The 17600-nt window shown below is 42.7% G+C and overlaps 1 protein-coding gene across 2 annotated transcripts in view; it reads left to right on the top strand.

Annotated features, from left to right (window-relative positions):
* Window positions 1-17600, top strand: part of LOC126194805 (sodium-coupled monocarboxylate transporter 1-like) — a 196175-nt gene that overhangs the window by 63900 nt on the left and 114675 nt on the right. For both annotated transcript variants that reach the window (XM_049933119.1, XM_049933118.1), the window contains exon 7: window positions 6383-6537. In XM_049933119.1, the coding sequence (XP_049789076.1) occupies window positions 6383-6537 (155 nt within the window). The remainder of the gene's footprint in view (window positions 1-6382; window positions 6538-17600) is intronic.

The raw sequence follows: 17600 nt of genomic DNA, 5'->3' as shown, positions 1-17600 counted from the left end.
TACACGTCTCGGTCACCTCTTGTTCGCATTGACGGCACTTTGAACAGTGGACGTTACATTTCAGATGTGTTACGACCCGTAGCTCTACACTTCATTCGATCCCTGCGTAACCCTACATTGCCGCAGGATAATGCACGACCACATTGTAAGTAGGCTGTTTAGGTTTTCTTATTGGTAACGCCACATAGCACTCTGTATGAAAATCACTGACTGTGCTGTGTGAAGTCTGTGGCTGACTGGCATTGTTGGAGTAGTCGCTATTGTAGTGGTGGGCGGTTGGATGTGAACAGCGCGTAGCGTTGCGCAGTTGGAGGCGAGCCGCCAGTAGTGGTGGATGTGGGGAAGTGAGATGGCGGATTTTTGAGAATGGATAATCTGGAGGTGTGTCCATCAGAAACAGTACATTTGTATGAATGGATGTCATGAACTGCTATATATATTATGACTATTAAGGTAAATACATTGTTTGTTCTCTGTTACAATCTTTCATTTGCTAACTATGCCTATCAGTAGTTAGTGCCTTCCGTAGTTTGAATCTTTTATTTAGCTGGCAGTAGTGGCGCTCGCTGTATTGCAGTAGTTCGAGTAACGAAGATTTTTGTGAGGTAAGTGATTTGTGAAATGTATAGGTTAATGTTAGTCAGGGCCATTCTTTTGTAGGGATTTTTGAAAGTCATTCCAATGCTGTAATCTGTAACACCTGAGGGTATAATTACATTAATCCTCAGGGGGGTACACGCTTACTTTGTGTACCATGTGTTTGGCAAGCACAAGGAGCCCTAGCTAATATGGTATTTGCTTATACAACTTTACACATCGGTTCCATATTTCTCTAACACAGAATTACACAGCTATCTGATTATTTAACAGAGAAACAAACAATTTTTACTGTGTCAGTGACACATGTTTACGCAATGACACAGTAGGATAACTTCACACTTATGAAATTGTATTTTGTCTGTACTTTGTGAACTGTTCATATTTTTTCGGGGCCATTGTGATACTATGAGAGTTTTGAATGATGTATTTGGTACGGGATCATGATTTTAAAGTACATTTGAGGTAGATGACACTACTGAAATGAGCAGAGAATTTTCTTTAGGTTTTGAAATTATTGCAGAAAGCTACGACGTTTTTGAGATTTGACTGAGGTGTTATGATGTTATTATTACGACAACGATGTGTATTATGCTGTTGAGGTATGTTTATGACCAATAAGCTGATGCTATATGAGGAATTTGATTATGCTACATATTTATTATGATGAAATATTGAAGTAGTGTCGATGAATGTGTATATGTGTAATAAGGTAAGGAATAATGAGTAGTGGTTAGGGACTCTGACTTGTGAAAAGGATGTTAGAAACCAAGAATCGTACTTTAGGAGTTATGAAATGTGTGTAAATGTGTGTATGTATCACAATGCCGGCGAAAATTTTTTGGACAGTGTTATATTTATAGGATTTTGTTTCTACATATTTGCAACGCAAATTCTCGACCTGTGAAATTTTTATATGAGACTGTCACTGTAGTGCAAACTGGTGTCGTAAATATTTCTGTAAGAAATTTAAGTGACCACCTTCACGTAATGCATCATGGGCACCCAGCTGCGCGACAGTTACCTGGAGAAAGCCATTAGTGTGTACCTTTCAGAGGCACAGGTGGAAAAAAAAGAGAGACCATTAACCTCGTTATTGACATTACTTTGTAGAAAGCATCGCAAATACGACACGCTCATTACTTGGAAACATATGATTATATTGTGGAGCGCGTACTTTGTGCTACTTACTGAAATGCTTATAAACTGATGGGAAATATTCTTACATCTGCACACCTGATTATGACAAGTGCCTTTCTACGAGAGTTGAGAGAATTTCTACTTACTTATGAAATGTCACATGACTATTGAATGATATTTTTATTCTTTGCTTTTCATAGTTGCTTATTTTATTTGATATCTGTTTTCCACGTGTGCTGCATCATTGGTTTTATAAAATAAAATTAAATGCATTTGCTAATGTGAACACTTTCTGTCAACAGATCTATTAAATAATAATTTTATGATCCACATTCTTCGAAAAAGGAGCACTTGGAAAGGAAAGAACAATAAGAAGGGATTAATAACAGTTATTGCATACATAATTTTCTTTTCAACTACTTGGTAATTTTTTTTGGTAGAATAACTTCTTGTGGTGCCCCACTTTAATGACATAGATATTAAGATGTGAATAGACATTTCCCTTATCTGCATTGTTGTCTTTAGTGTAATATTTTTTCTGCTTAAGCTTTGCCATGTTTAGGTATAAGTTATAGCATTTGCTGCTGCTGTTTGCCATGCATAGTGCTGCTGAATGTCACTTTGTATTACTCTGTTAAGCCAGTTTTACTACTGATTTATTTTTCTTGTTGCTGCACATTGGCTCATATTAGTTGTAATGTTGCATTTCCTCTGTTAATTTAGATTTACTGCTGCTTGCTTTGCCAATTTGCATTTTTTTGTCGTCGCTGTTTGCATTAATTGTTTTGTGCTGTTGCATTGCCACGTCCCTTAGTTTAGCATCTCATCTCAGTAGATTTAAGTTAGCTTAAGAGGGGTTAGACTATATAAGAGAATGAGTTGCGATGAATTGGAAGAAATGCATTGAGAAGTTATACGAAAAAAGTAAAAAAAAAATGGTTCAAATGGCTCTGAGCACTATGGGACATAACATCTGTGGTCATCAGTCCCCTAGAACTTAGAATTACTTAAACCTAACTAATCTAAGGACATCACACACATCCATGCCCGAGGCAGGATTCGAACCTGCGACCGTAGCGGTCATGCGGTTCCAGACTGAAGCCGCTAGAACCGCACGGCCACACTGGCCGGTGAAAAAAGTACAGAAAGCAGGTATAGATAGGACTTTTTGGAAATAATGAAGAACGAAGGGAGATCTCCGAGAAGTAAAGAAAGTTTTGTTTGCAAAATACTGCAGTAAAACAAACCCTGTCCTTTCCTTGTGTTATCCCACTACGTGTTTGTGTACCCTTGGGTATTTGTCTTTTTCCTGTCTTTATGTGTTTAGCTAATAAGATTTACGTTGTAGAATTTTTCTATTATTTACTTTGTAAAGATGTTTAGACATTATTTATTCTGTTTTGTTTTAATGCTCATGTGTGAAGTTGATGTTTCAAAAGTTTTTCTGATCTTTATATATTTACTTATGTCATAATTCCTGTAACACTGATGTATATGTTATTTCGATTCTTTTGTAAAGCCCGTATTACTACAAATGTTATCTGTATTATTATGTTTTTCATGATGTTTTCTGTATCTTTGTAATTGTATTCTCATGTTATAAAATTGTAATGGACACCAGTTCAGCAAATTAAGTAACTTGTAAGCATTCATTTCAGTGCACATGTTTCTGTTGGTCATAGTAATGCACAATATGTGAGAAGTTGGGACTGTTAGTGTTTGCACGTGTTTGTTAATAATTCAGCAAGGGACTGGATAACAGCATTGCTGGTTCTAAGGACAATTCCAAGTGGTGGTTTATGGACTTGCTATATTGTCCGCACGACTCTTCGATGGTGATTGTGCACCTGCACAGTCGCAGCAGATGGCTGCTGGCCATCTCTACAAGGACTACAGTGGGTCTACACCTTTGATGACTCACCAATACCATTATTTCTACAAGGACTGCAGTGGGTCTGCTACTCTGGTGGCCCACCAATACCATACTATCTACCAGGACTACAGTGGGTCTGCTCTGTGATGACCTATCTACCAATAGTCTTCAAAACTTCGACTGACTCGGCTGTGGGTTTGCTCTGTTGTGGCCCATTACCGGTCTGCATGTCAAGAGTCAGCACTGTCTTTCTGTTGGAAGGACAACACTACTTCTTCAAGACTGCATGGAAATCTACTACTTCTGTGTGCAATTTCTTTTGCTAATGAGACTTTGTGAAAAAAACTGTAATTACTATTATAATGAATGATCAGGACTGTCTTTATGGACTGTGAGAAAATTTTAGCTTTTGACCAACATTGTATCAATACGTGTGTGCATTTGATTTCTTTGTTATTGTAATTATGAAAAATTTTTTCAAATCTGTGTTGGCCACTGCCCAAAACAATTTGTAAAATTTTTTGTGGGGAGCATGGGGGCTATGTAAGTAAGCTGTTTAGGTTTTCTTATTGGTAACGCCACGTAGCGCTCTGTATGAAAATCGCTGACTGTACTATGTGAAGTCTGTGGCTGGTTGGCATTGTTGGAGTAGTCGCTATTGTAGTGGTGGGCAGCTGGATGTGAACAGCGCGTAGCGTTGCGCAGTTGGAGGCGAGCCGCTAGAAGTGGTGGATGTGGGGAAGTGAGATGGCGGATTTTTGAGAATGGATAATCTGGAGGTGTGTCCATCAGAAACAGTACATTTGTACGAATGGATGTCATGAACTGCTATATATATTATGACTATTAAGGTAAATACATTGTTCTCTATTAAAATCTTTCATTTGCTAACTATGCCTATCAGTAGTTAGTGCCTTCCGTAGTTTGAATCTTTTATTTAGCTGGCAGTAGTGGCGCTCGCTGTATTGCAGTAGTTCGAGTAACGAAGATTTTTGTGAGGTAAGTGATTTGTGAAACGTATAGGTTAATGTTAGTCAGGGCCATTCTTTTGTAGGGATTTTTGAAAGTCAGATTGCGTTGCGCCAAAAAATATTGTGTGTCAGTTTAAGCACAGTCTTGTATAATTTTTCTAAGGGGACGTTTCAACATGTTACATGTCCTGTACGGGCCGTTCTGGATACAGGAAATGTTCGACGGCAGCCCTGGTCGGCACATTCTCCAGATCTCTCTCCAATTGAAAACGTCTGGTCAATGGTGGCCGAGCAACTGGCTCGTCACAATACGCCAGTCACTACTCTTGATGAACTGTGGTATCGTGTTAAGCTGCATGGGAAGCTGTACTTGTACACGCCATCCAAGCTCTGTTTGACTCAATGTGCAGGAGTATGAAGGCCGTTATTATGGCCAGAGGTGGTTCTTCTGGGTACTGATTTCTCAGGATCTATGCACCCAAATTGCTTGAAAATGTAATCACATGTCAATTCTAGTATGATACATTTGTGCAATGAATACCCGTTTATCATCTGCATTTCTCGTGGTGTAGCAATTTTAATGGCCAGTAGTGTATTTCTGCAAAACACGTATTGGTGTCGAGTGTCCAGAAATTAAATAAAATATAAATTGAATAACAGGGAAACAATAGATTCTTACAGCCCGTAATTAGATATGAACAACAACACAGCTTGCGAGATATTCACTTCTAAACGCACACTACGTCTTCACTGTAGAAGCCACGGAAGTCTCGTAAGTACACAAGTCGGCACTCCAAAGTATTTCTATCTGCCGCGACCACACGCAAACCGCTCCACTCTCTCCAAGTCTATCCCGCCACTCCGCGTCCGTCGCGTCCAGCACTTCCCGTGTCGTGTTCCGTACTCCCAGAACTGTGCGACTCACCCGAACTCGCTACCATCCAGTCTCCCCGTTCACGAGCGCTGAGATTGGCTAGAGCACTCGCGCCATGTCTTCTTGCCAACGCACCAACACAAACATAATGAAACACATTCGAAGTACTGGATTTACATTTAAATAACTTTAAATTATATGACGCGATCGATAGTAATCGGCCACTTTGCTCTCCAATAACTCATGTACTATTTAAATTACATGCCTGAAATTCTTACCAATTTAGGTTTACACTAATAGCTTTCTAAAGACACGTAGATCGACGAAATTGGATGAACCGATGAGATTTTGTATAATTTATCGTCAGATACTAAACTTTAAACTAATAAATATATTGAAAATCTGATTACACCATCAGAATCGTCTTGCAAATAATGGTAATGTACATATTTCCTTTTGAGGTCTCACGATTCGTCTGGGTACTGTTAATTTCTATACGAACTGTGAAATGTCTGCCATTAAGGTTTCACAAAGTCTGCCATCTTTGGCCCTCCCGGCGCACGGCGTCACCAAGGAATTCCCAGCCACGTGCTCGATGGACCACGCGCTGGGGCTACCCCTCTCTCGTCCGGCTAACGTTCGGCATCACGTGTTTTCTTCTGGGCCCCGGCTGGCCTAGCGGTCCGTGCAGCCATTGTTCCTCCGAACTTAGAATATTTTCAGGGCGCGACGATTCGCCTGTTACCTCACAAGATGCATCACCGAAAGTGTACTCATCAGAGATCAACCATCATAAAGGCGACACATGGACTCACTCCACATTAATGCCCACTAACAGGTGTCTGGGTGCTTTTGGTTAGGTAGTGTAGATAGCTTTCAGAAATGCTTGGCAATGAAGGCAGTGTGTTTTGTCTGTCACTGTGCAAGGGCGGCATCAGGGCAGTGGTGTGGACAGACGTGGTGCAGTCGCTGGTGATGTTCGGGTCGGTGCTGGTCGTCGTCATCAAGGGCACCGTCGACGTCGGCGGACTGGCCGTCGTCTGGAGCCGCAACGTCGAAACGGGCCGCATCGAGCCACCGCTGTGAGTACTCTCCACTCTCCTCATTCTTCCACTCGACGTCAATATACCTCTAGTTTTAGGAAAAGTGAAGGAGTCAATTCTGAAATTACTCTTCATAATGGAAACAAGATTTAAGAGAAACCACTTTCATACGATATGTTGTCAGCGTAAAGTGGTGCATATGTTTGGAATTCTAAGACAATAACGAAAGACAGCTGATAAACAGGGTTAACGTATCGTACACCGACAAGATTTCGGGTGTTATTTTGGGATATTATCCGAGTGGTTTGGTCTCCGGTAGCTCGTTAGTAATGACACAGTTATGATTTATTCAGTTTCTTACTACAGTTACCTCTCAGTTTCTGAAAAGAGCTTCACAACAGTGATGAGACTTCTAGCCTTTAAAGGTCGATCGAAAAGTTTTCGTTGAAAGGCCGTACACTCCAGAATCGGTGTGCCAAACGGGTCACATCTCCTTGAACGTTGAGGCTATCATCCCACCGACACACCAAGTTGAAGATATCCGTGTGGTAAAACACTGTGTCTGTCCTGCTGCTTGAAGAAGTCAGTAACTGCGTGCTGCGCATCCTCGTCCACCACGAATCGTCGACCCTTGAAGGCGTTTTTTCAGGGATCGAATGCGTGATAATCGCAAGGGGAGAGATCAGAACTATAGGGCAGGTGCTCGAGTGTCTCCCACATGGGTTGGCTCATTTCGACATTTGCGGTATGGTGGCTGCCATTTTCATGAAGTAGCAGGCAGTACCCTTCGTCGCAGTTTTCCCTCAACAGTGATTTTCGACAGACATGGTGACTCCTGCACGTTCTTTATTCTCCGAGTGATGTCTACGGTGTATGTCGTTCGACAGCCAAGAGACGAATAACAGCACGTTGGCCGTGTTTTGGCGGATTTGGTAATGACGTCGCCATAGTTCTCGATTACTCGTTTACCGCATGCACTTCGGAAAGACACAAATGGCACACTAATCCCTTGCCTGCGTGCTAGCACTTAAATACCCGCATCGGAGTCGCGCTATATTACGTATACGTTGCAGCATCTCCCTCAAACTGAAGCTTTTTTTATCGGCCTTTGTATTATGCGCTCACCAAAACGTACAACATAAACACATGCAACAACCTCGAGGCGAAACACGTACACTTTGGGAGCAGCTACCGTATGCAAGCTTGAGGGCGAAGAGTAAAGTAGACATTACTGTTATCAACAGAAAGCAACGTGAGTGAATGGAACAAGACTCTCTTCAAACAAGACACACAGTGCAAACTGTCAAAATTTGCACTTTTGTGCAGACATTTTCAGAGCAACACAAATACAAAGATAAGAGAGGCTGAGAAATTGAACGAAATGCAATTAACCCGCAGCGAAGTACCGGATGTCCCTGATCCTTTGAACCAAAATAATCCGAGAATATTCTTGAACAACCTCTGAAATTATTTTGGTGAAGTCCAATAAGGAAAGAACGAAGGGCGTTAAGACAGCGACACAGCTTTTCTCTTCTTATATTCAACCTCTATGTACAAGAAGCCACATAATAGATGCTCATAAAAAGGGATTAAAGTTCATTGTGGAAGACATCAACTAAGGGGGCTGAGAGTAAAAGTGGTACAAATGCTTGCACTGAGTAAATGACGGCCAGAGTTAGACGACTGTTTGTAAATTATGTGAATTACTCACAAAGCATCCCACATTTTTCCCAGGTGTCAGTTAGTCTGTGTATAGTTCTTGTAGCGAGCCTGGCAGTGCTTCGCAATTGTTATATAAGTATGGGAATTAGATATACGTCCTAATCAGCTTCCTCCTATCCGTCTCCTCCTCCCTTTGTCCATGGCTTCCTCCCACCAGCTCTGTCCATCATCTTCCTCCCACTCCCTGCATATCTCTTATCCCACACTCTCTTCATCCATTTCCTCCTACCTCACCTCTCTCTGTCCATATCCTCGTTCCCCTTATTTATATTCATTTCCTTACCCCCCCCCCCTTGTCACCTCTGTCCATCTCTTCCTCCCCCCTCTCTCTGACCTTATTTATTTTTAGTGCAAACCGGACTTTGATTGGGAATAGATGTCAAAATGAATGGGTTAATTAAAAAAAATGGTTCAAATGGCTCTGAGCACTACGGTACTTAACATCTGTGGTCATCAGTCCCTTAGAACTTAGAACTACTTAAACGTAACTATCCTAAGGACATCACACAACACCCAGTCATCACGAGGCAGAGAAAATACCTGACCCCGCCGGGAATCAATGTGTTAATTGGTTAGATCATTAGTACACGGGTTATGAGAGAGAACTTTCCAGCATCTGGGTATGTGAAAACAGTAGCTTTAATGAGTGTATTGCGCATGGTTTTAATCTACGAACAGGTAGGATTCACCCCAAATGATGTCATTTCGAATAAACTGTTGTAGTGTCGTATATTCTGGAAGAAATACTTGGATCAAGGTTCTTAACCAGAAAGCAATGACGACAGTGACTCTGGCGGCGGTGTCAGTAGTAATAATTTGACCTTTTTGCTCGCACAACATAATCCTGGGGGATCGTGTGGAAACCTCAAAGCATTACGGTGTTGACAAACATTGTTAATTGTTCCAAAGACGTCCAATACATCGGCGGCGTAATCGACAGCTGGATTGTATCTGAAAACCAAACGTCCAGTTCCAGTTGTCACGTTTGGCGTCTGTTTTGTCAAGGTTCCAAGTTACTGTGTGCGTAAGCTCCAACTGAGCTAGTTGAATTCGACTGTACTGTTGCCACAATGGATCACTCTTGAGAAATTATTTAAATTGCCTCCAAACACTGCCCACGCTCTTCGTGTAGTCGGCTTGCGTTGCGCGTACGGCGATGGATATTTCGACGCCTCACTAGGTCACTTTTTTACGAAGAAATAAACCACAAACTGAGATCAATTGAATGTTTACAACATCCCAAATTATCACGAACTGACATCTCTGCAATACATCAAAGGTGTGATCACCCCCTCTAACACACAGAAACATATCATTCAATCGTATTCTTTTTCGCAAAATATCAATATTCAAAGCGGAATCTGTTATTGTGAAAACATGCGACAGCATAGCTGTCTGTAAAACTGAACGTCACAATTTTTATGAAAACATGAGACAACAGAACTATCAAACCGACCGTCACATTTCCTTCGTTGAGATTTTCATAAGAAAAAAAAAATCTACCAAATCGCTCCACCTGTAGTTTACATGGGGCAATTGATTTTTATTTATGTAGAAGATAGATTTAAAATACTTATATTTCTTGAGTCTTAAAACATATTTGAGTAAAACGGGTACAAGCGCAAAAAATTTTTACACACATCAATAATATTTGGCATCACTTCAATTCAGAGAGCTCCGGAACCTGTACAGAAAATTGGAATGGAGATCAACATAAAAGCCATTTCAGCCCTTTTTAATGCTCGTGAAAACCACACATTGCATGTTGTACAACTATACAGCGAGACCTTCAGAGATGGTGGTCCAGATTGCTGTACACACCGGTGCTTCTAATACCAAGTAGCACGTCCTCTTGCATTGATACATGCCTGTATTCGTCGTGGCTTACTATCGAAAAGTTCATCAAGGCACTGTTGGTCCAGATTGTCCCACTCCTCAACGGCGATTCGGCATAGATCCCTCAGTGATTGGTAGGTCACGTCGTTCATAAACGGCCCTTTTCAATCTATCCCAGGCATGTTCGATAGGGTTCATGTCTGGAGAAGATGCTGGTCACTCTGGTCGAGCGATGTCATTCACAAGATGTGCACGATGGGGGCGCGAATTGTCGTCCATAAAGACAAATGCCTCGCCAATATGCTGCCGATATGGTTGCACTATCGGTCGGAGGATGGTATTCACGTATCGTACAGCCGTTACGGGGCCTTCCATGACCACCAGCGGCGTACGTTGGCCCCACATAATGCCACCCCAAAACAGCAGGGAACCTCCACTTTGCTGCACTCACTGGACAGTGTGTCTAAGGCATTTAGCCTGACCGGGTTGCCTCCAAACACGTCTCCGACGATTGTCTGGTTGAAGGCATATGCGACTCTCTGGTGAAGAGAACGTGATGCCAATCCTGAGCAGTCCATTCGATATGTTGTTGGGCCCATCTGTACCGCTCTGCATGGTGTCGTGGTTGCAAAGATGGACCTCGCCATTGGCGTCGGGAGTGAGGTTGCGTATCATGCAGCCTATTGCGCACAGTTTGACTCTTAACACGACGTCCTGTGGCCGCACGGAAAGCGTTATTCAACATGGTGGTGTTGCTGTCAGGGTTCTTCAGAGCTGTAATCCGTAGGTAGCTGTCATCCACTGCAGTAGTAGCCCTTGGGCGGCCTGAGCATGTCATCGACAGTTTCTGTCTTTCTGTATCTGCTCCATATCCGAACAACATCGCTTTGGTTAACTCCCAGACGCCTGGACGCTTCCGTTGTTGAGAGCCCTTCCTGGCACAAAGTTACAATGCGGACGTGATCGAACCACGGTATCAACCGTCTGGCTTGATTGAATTATAGACAACACGAGCCGTGTTCCTCCTTCCTGGTGCAATGACTAGAACTGATCGGCTGTCGGACCCCCTCCGTATAATAGGCGGATATTAATTAAAGCGGAAAAACAGCAAATAAATTTAAAATACGTAATGAAGCCCAAAGAAACTGGTATAGCATGGGTATTCAAATACAGAGATACGTAAACAGGCAGAATACGGCGCTGCGGTCGTCAACGCCTATACATGTGTCTGGCGCAGTTGTTAGGTCGTTTACTGCTGCTACAATGGCAGGTTATCAAGATTTAGGTAAGTTTGAACGTGGTGTTATAGCAGGCGCACGACCGATGGGATACAGCATCATGAAGTGGGATTTTTCCCTTACGACCATTTCACGACAGTACCGCGAATATCAGGAATCCGGTAAAGCATCAAACCTCCGACATCGCTGCGACCGGAAAAAGAACCTGCAAGAACGGGACCAACGACGACTGAAGACAATCGTTCAACGTGACAGAAATGCAATTCTTTCGCAAATTGCTGCAGATTTCAATGGTGAGCCATCAGCAAGTGTCAGCGTTCAATGAAAAACCATCGATATGGACTTTCGGAGATTGGACTGTTGATGACTGGAAACACGTTGCCTGGGCGGACGAGTCTCGTTTCAAATTGTATCTAGCGGATGGACGTGTACGGAGACAACCTCATGGATCCATAGACTCTGCAGGTCAGACTCTGCAATGGTGTGGCGCGTGTGCAGATATATCTAGATACGACTCTGATAGGTGACAAGTACGTAAGAATCCTGTCTGATCACCTGCATCCACTCATGTCCATTGTGCGTTCCGACGGACTTGAGCAATTTCATCAGGACAATGAGACACCCCACAAATCCAGAATTGCTACAGAGTGGCTTCAGGAACTCTCTTTTGAGTTTAACGCCTTCCTCTGGCCCCAGACTCCGCAGACACGAACTTTATTGAGCATATCTGGGATTCCTTGCAACGTGCTGTTCGGAAGAGATGTCCACCCCCTCGTACTCTTACGGATTTGTGGAGAGCCCTGCAGGATTCATGGTGTCAATTCCCTCCATAACTGTGCTTCAGACATTAGTCGAGTCCATGCCACGTTGTGTTGGGGCACTTCTGCGTGCTAGCGTTGGCCCTACATGATATTAGTCAGGTGTACCAGTTTCTTTTGCTCTTCACTGCATATCAATGTGGTTCTAACACATGCGAGCGATTGTTCATAGCCGCTTTCCGTAACCCTCTCACAGTCAGTGTCTGTAGAACCGTTTGCATTCCCTTCTGTGGTATCTCTGGAAGATGTCCTTCCTGGGCAACACTCGGGACTCTGTGTTAGTGTGTTGCCCTTTTTTCAGTCTTCCTCGACTCCTTCTTTGACCACGTCCTCTTTTTCTCCACTCCTTCTTCTTACAGCCATGATAGCTGCTGTCTGGGTGTGTGCTACATTATTATAGAACTTATGATAAAGCGGAGGGATGTAGTTCTTCATCAGATTTTTTCCATTTCTCAAACTGTATTTCAAACTCATATTGATGCAAAGGCTGCAGAAGAGGAGTTGATGTGGGACAAATACTGAACCTCCTGAAATCCGCTCATGAAAACTTAAGATCACGGTTTAGTGAATGCTTGAACTCCATTGTTAGAGGATTTTCTTTGATGATTCAGAGCCGTCTGGTGTTCCTCCATTATACGGTGTTTCCTTCTGTGCCTTTGGAAACTTTGTACCTTCCTATGGCATCCATGGCTTTAACTGCAAGAAAGTTTTCTGTTTTCGTTTCAAGTACGGGAACCTTCCTGCTGACCTGCTTCAGTGCTTCCACCCTGTCTTGGGAAAGAAGTACGTGATTGAGGTGTTTCCTTGCCTTTTAGAGAGACAAAAATCTGTATCACATTCCATACATGTATGGCTTGGTTCAAGAACCTTATGAGCTATTGTGTCAATATGCTGATTTTGTCTCGAGGTGTACAAGCGGAATTTCAAAATATGATCTATTTAAACATGCATTAATATTAGTACAAGTAATCTTGAAAACCTATACGTCGGGCTGTTGCTGTACTTTCAAAATACACGTATCTGAACCTTCATTAAAGACAGCAGCAATTCTCTTCCTGTCGGCCAGTTTTCTTGCACTAGTTGTATTCTATATGCAGTCCGGGCATTGACTTGCAGCTTAAACTTTATCGTCACAGAGTGCGGCACTATGCAGGAAATCGCTTGTACTTCTTTTACTCGAAAGGGATCCACACTTTACCCTACCTAATGTGCATTTAGATCATCTTATTGTGAAATGTCACTTGTACCCCTTGTACTCTCATCCCCTCAAATACAAATTATGGAAGAGTTAGAGAAGCTATTGAACGGAATGACCAGTTTAATAATCACAGAATGTGGATGGGCAGTAACGAAAGGAAGACAAAAATAACATCGAGTAGGTCAGCGACGGCCGGCCGATGTGGCCGAGAGGTTCTAGGCACTTCAGTCCGAAAACGCCCTGCTGCTACGGTCCCAGGTTCGAATCTTGCCTAGGGCATGGATGTGTGTGGTGTCCTTAGGTTAATTAGGTTTAAGTAGTTGTAAGTCTAGGGGACTGATGACCTCAGATGTTAAGTCCCATAGCGCTTAGAGCCAGTTTTTGGATCATCGACGTACTTAACATCGCAGTTGTGGACCACACAGAAGGCGAAGTGATAGAATTCTGCTATCTTGCAAGCAAAATAATGCGCTATTGGCGAAGTAAAGAAGAAAAGCGGACTAAAGAAGCAGACGAGCACAGGAAAAGGGATCATTCCTCGTCTAAAATATTTCTACGATTTAAACATATGCCTCTACAGCAAATGTCTCTGATTTATTTGCCGTATGTATTTTAATCTCTGTCTTCTTCAAATTTTGCGCTCTTAGGTTCTCTCTAGTACGGCGGTTCCCAACATGGGGAGAGGGGGGGGGGGTTATTATCGTCAGAGGCGTAAAATTTAATTTTGTGAGTGTTGAAGGCAGAAGGGTGCAACTGTGTTTCGGTCGCGAAGTTAAATTATTTTTAAAAGAGAATTAATTACTGTTACCAGTATTTCGTAAAACTGTACCCAATAATTAAATTTTTTATTTGAAATAATAGCATTAACAAGTGACAAAATGCTGTGGAAATTACAGCTTGTATGAAAGTCTTCCTCACAGAGTCTACTTACTAGACGCATACTTTGTACCATACATCAATGGCAGTAAAATGGAAACAGCTGTATTAGATATGCTTCAGTATCTCATCAAAATGCCTTCCCCGAATTATAGGTATAGACCGAAAACAGCTTTATCTTTTACTCTGCAACAATAAACGAATTAACTGACAGCACAACAGTAACTACTTAATGACTGATAGACTGTTGCTGTGCCTCTTGTTATCAGTGCCAGTGGTGAGACGAAATGCTTTGGCAGCCTGAAGTCATCCAATTTCTGCCATTGCAGAAGTAAGAAGTCTAGCAATCAAGTGATTTATAGGCAGAAAGTACAGTGCACACATTTTGACTGTAAATTGGGGTAGGGTGTATGTGAGGCACGTGTCGCTAGGGAGAGGAGCGGCGCTGCTGTTTGCGGCGGTTACATTGCCAGCGTAGGGGTAAACGATCACTTATCTCCGTCACCGACCTCGCATAATAGTGCGGTGGCGCTCGATCCAGGGGTCAGTGGTTTCGAATCCTGCGAGTGGAAAAAAATTTTCACTGCCACTATTTGGTCGACAAAGGGAGGAGAGGTGGTGATGTTAAGTTCCTGATCACCAGACTTTGCGCCAGTGTCCTGGTTTAAGTACATCCCCCGCGGAGAAGTGAGGGTACGTCACACTATTGATAGTGATCCGTTCGTGGGACGGGGGCCTTAAGCTTGACGGCCCTCTTCGTGCTATTCGCGAGGTGTAGGCTTTCACCGTCTCTCTTCTCTCGTCATCATCATCAACACCATATTGTAATCATAGAACAGAAACCTTGCATTCCACTCTACACACAAACATATATATATATATATATATATATATATATATATATATATATATATATATATATATAGTATTACAAAAAGTTGTAATCGAGCATGTTACTAATAAACAAATCTGTAAACGAGATAGTGAAGGTCACAGAGAGCAACGGTTCTTGAGACCCAAATCTTTCCATCTCCTGTAATGACGAAGTGAGAACTATGAGATATTTAATAGTTTATGATGGCAGGAACCGTGTCACATAACAGGTGTCTACCCTCACCATGGAATGTTAGCTATCCTGAGTCGTAGGCGGAACTTGCGAACCACTGAGCATTGCGTCATCATTCTATAAATGAAGGCTATTACGAATAAGCAGTACCAATTGTCCCATTGACTCATTAGTTCACGGTCTCATAAAACACCTACTAAAACTGATTATAATTGATCTTTCATCATTTTAAAAATAAAAGTGTTGAAGGAATTTTGGTTTTTCATTTGAAAGTTTAATGAACCGTTAACGTTAATGATGGTAGAGAGAAGGATAGGCCTCAGCTAATGTCCGACTGCACTTACGGGTAGCCGGCCGTTGTGACCGAGCGGTTCTAGGCGCTTCAGTCTGGATCCGCGCGACCGCAACGGTCGCATGTTCGAATCCTGCCTCGGGCATGGATGTGTGTGATGTCCTTAGGTTGGTTAGGTTTAAGTAGTTCAAAGTCTAGGGGACTGATGACCTCAGCTGAAGTCCTGTAGTGCTCAGAGCCATTTGAACCATAATAAATTAGTGGCTGAAAGTACCGTAATGCGACTAATTTATTATGGTTCAAATGGCTCTGAGCACTATGGGACTTAACAGCTGAGGTCATCAGTCCCCCAGAAATTAGAACTACTTAAAACTAACTAACCTAAGGACATCACACACATCCATGTCCGAGGCAGGAATCGAACCTGCGACCGTAGCGGTCGCGCGGTTTGTAGCGCCTAGAACCGCTCGGCCACACGAGCCGGCACTAATTTATTATGATAATAAGCTGTTCTGCAGTGCGGGCCGGTGTGGCCGAACGGTTCTAGGCGCTACAGTGTGAAACCGCGTGACCGCAACGGTCGCATGTTCGAATCCTGCCTCGGGCATGGATGTGTGTGATGTCCTTAGGTTAGTTAGGTTTAGGTAGTTCTAAGTTCTAGGGACTGATGACCTCAGAAGTTAAGTCCCATAGTGCTCAGAGCCATTTGAACCATTTTGTTCTGTAGTAAGAAAGTTATTTAGTGGGCAAACTTCTGTGTGCTCGTTGCTGATTGGTTGCCGTTTTATGACTGCAACTCCAGAGCGCGCCATCAGAAAATATGAGACCAATGAGGATATCCTCATGTGTACCATGCCACACATTTGACCTAGATTTAGTCTGAGTGTATGCCTCGACAGTGAGATGAGGATCGTTGTTTACCAATAGACGGCATTATATCGATTCACTTTCCCATTCAAGTGGAAACTACCTTACTGATGAAAATGTCAGCTTCAAAGTTCTGCTGGTGTGTGCGTCTTTCTTCAAACGATTCACAGAACTGCAGCAGCCTGTCAGCGTCATTACCGTGGAGTTCTGGAACAAAATAGATTCGATAGGGGTGGAAATGATTATCCTGAACACAGAGGCTTGTCTGATGCCGCATTCCTGTCCCAGCTTTCTGGCTGACCGACTTTTGAGCTCTCTATCGCCTTAGATAACGTGACCGATGATTGTGTGTCCCCGGTTGCTGTGCGCTGTCGTCCGGAACGTCTTTTGTCGTGAACACAGTCATTCCGTAATTAGGCTGACGTTGGTTTGGACGTAGCCTGCGGTATTCTGCTGCTGCTTTCTGCTGACTCACGCCTGCCGCTTGGATGAGCACCGTTTCCGCCTGTGCGTTGCTGTTATGAGTCACAACACTGCAGAGCAGAACAGCACTACACAGTCGTCATAACTGGCCCTCCTTTAACATTCCATTGCTACTGTCGTGTCGCCCAGACCCAGGGCTACCTTGGCGATTAGTTTTTATTAGGTTGAGAACACTGTACCCTTGCAGCATTTCGTGTAGCTTCTTATCTTTCGCTACTGTGAAATCTGATTGTTGAATATGGGTTGATGTCTTGCCTAGGAGTGCATTTGACGCGTTTGGGTCTTCAAGAACCACCGGTAGTAGCCAGAAAAGCACTGTTTGGGTCTACAGGACACACAGTAGCACGTGTGATATCTTTTTTTCTAATACAAATACGGTTTTAGCACATGTTCAGTACGCTGAATCACCCTGTTTATTTCAGAAGAAGCCTAAAATGGATGAGAAAGAAGATTTATGAACGCATGCATTGCTAAATGAAATGGCTAGTGAAGAATCAGATGAAGAACGTATAGATTCAGACTCCGAACTATATAGTTAGCATGATAAAGAAAGTGAAGATGAAGTGATACAAATCAGAATAATAACACAGGCCAACGAAAAACGTTTTTTGAATTTTTTTTTACTTTGATAGCCTATCTTTGTAGATTTTTATGAGCTGAATCGAAATCTAGCTTTAGCTTTTTTGTATCACCCATAGTTTTCGAG

This window comes from Schistocerca nitens, chromosome 7 (assembly GCF_023898315.1).
Source record: "Schistocerca nitens isolate TAMUIC-IGC-003100 chromosome 7, iqSchNite1.1, whole genome shotgun sequence".
Classification (NCBI taxonomy): domain Eukaryota; kingdom Metazoa; phylum Arthropoda; class Insecta; order Orthoptera; family Acrididae; genus Schistocerca; species Schistocerca nitens.
Note: the sequence above shows the minus strand (reverse complement) of the source record. Positions and strands in the feature narration are given on the sequence as shown.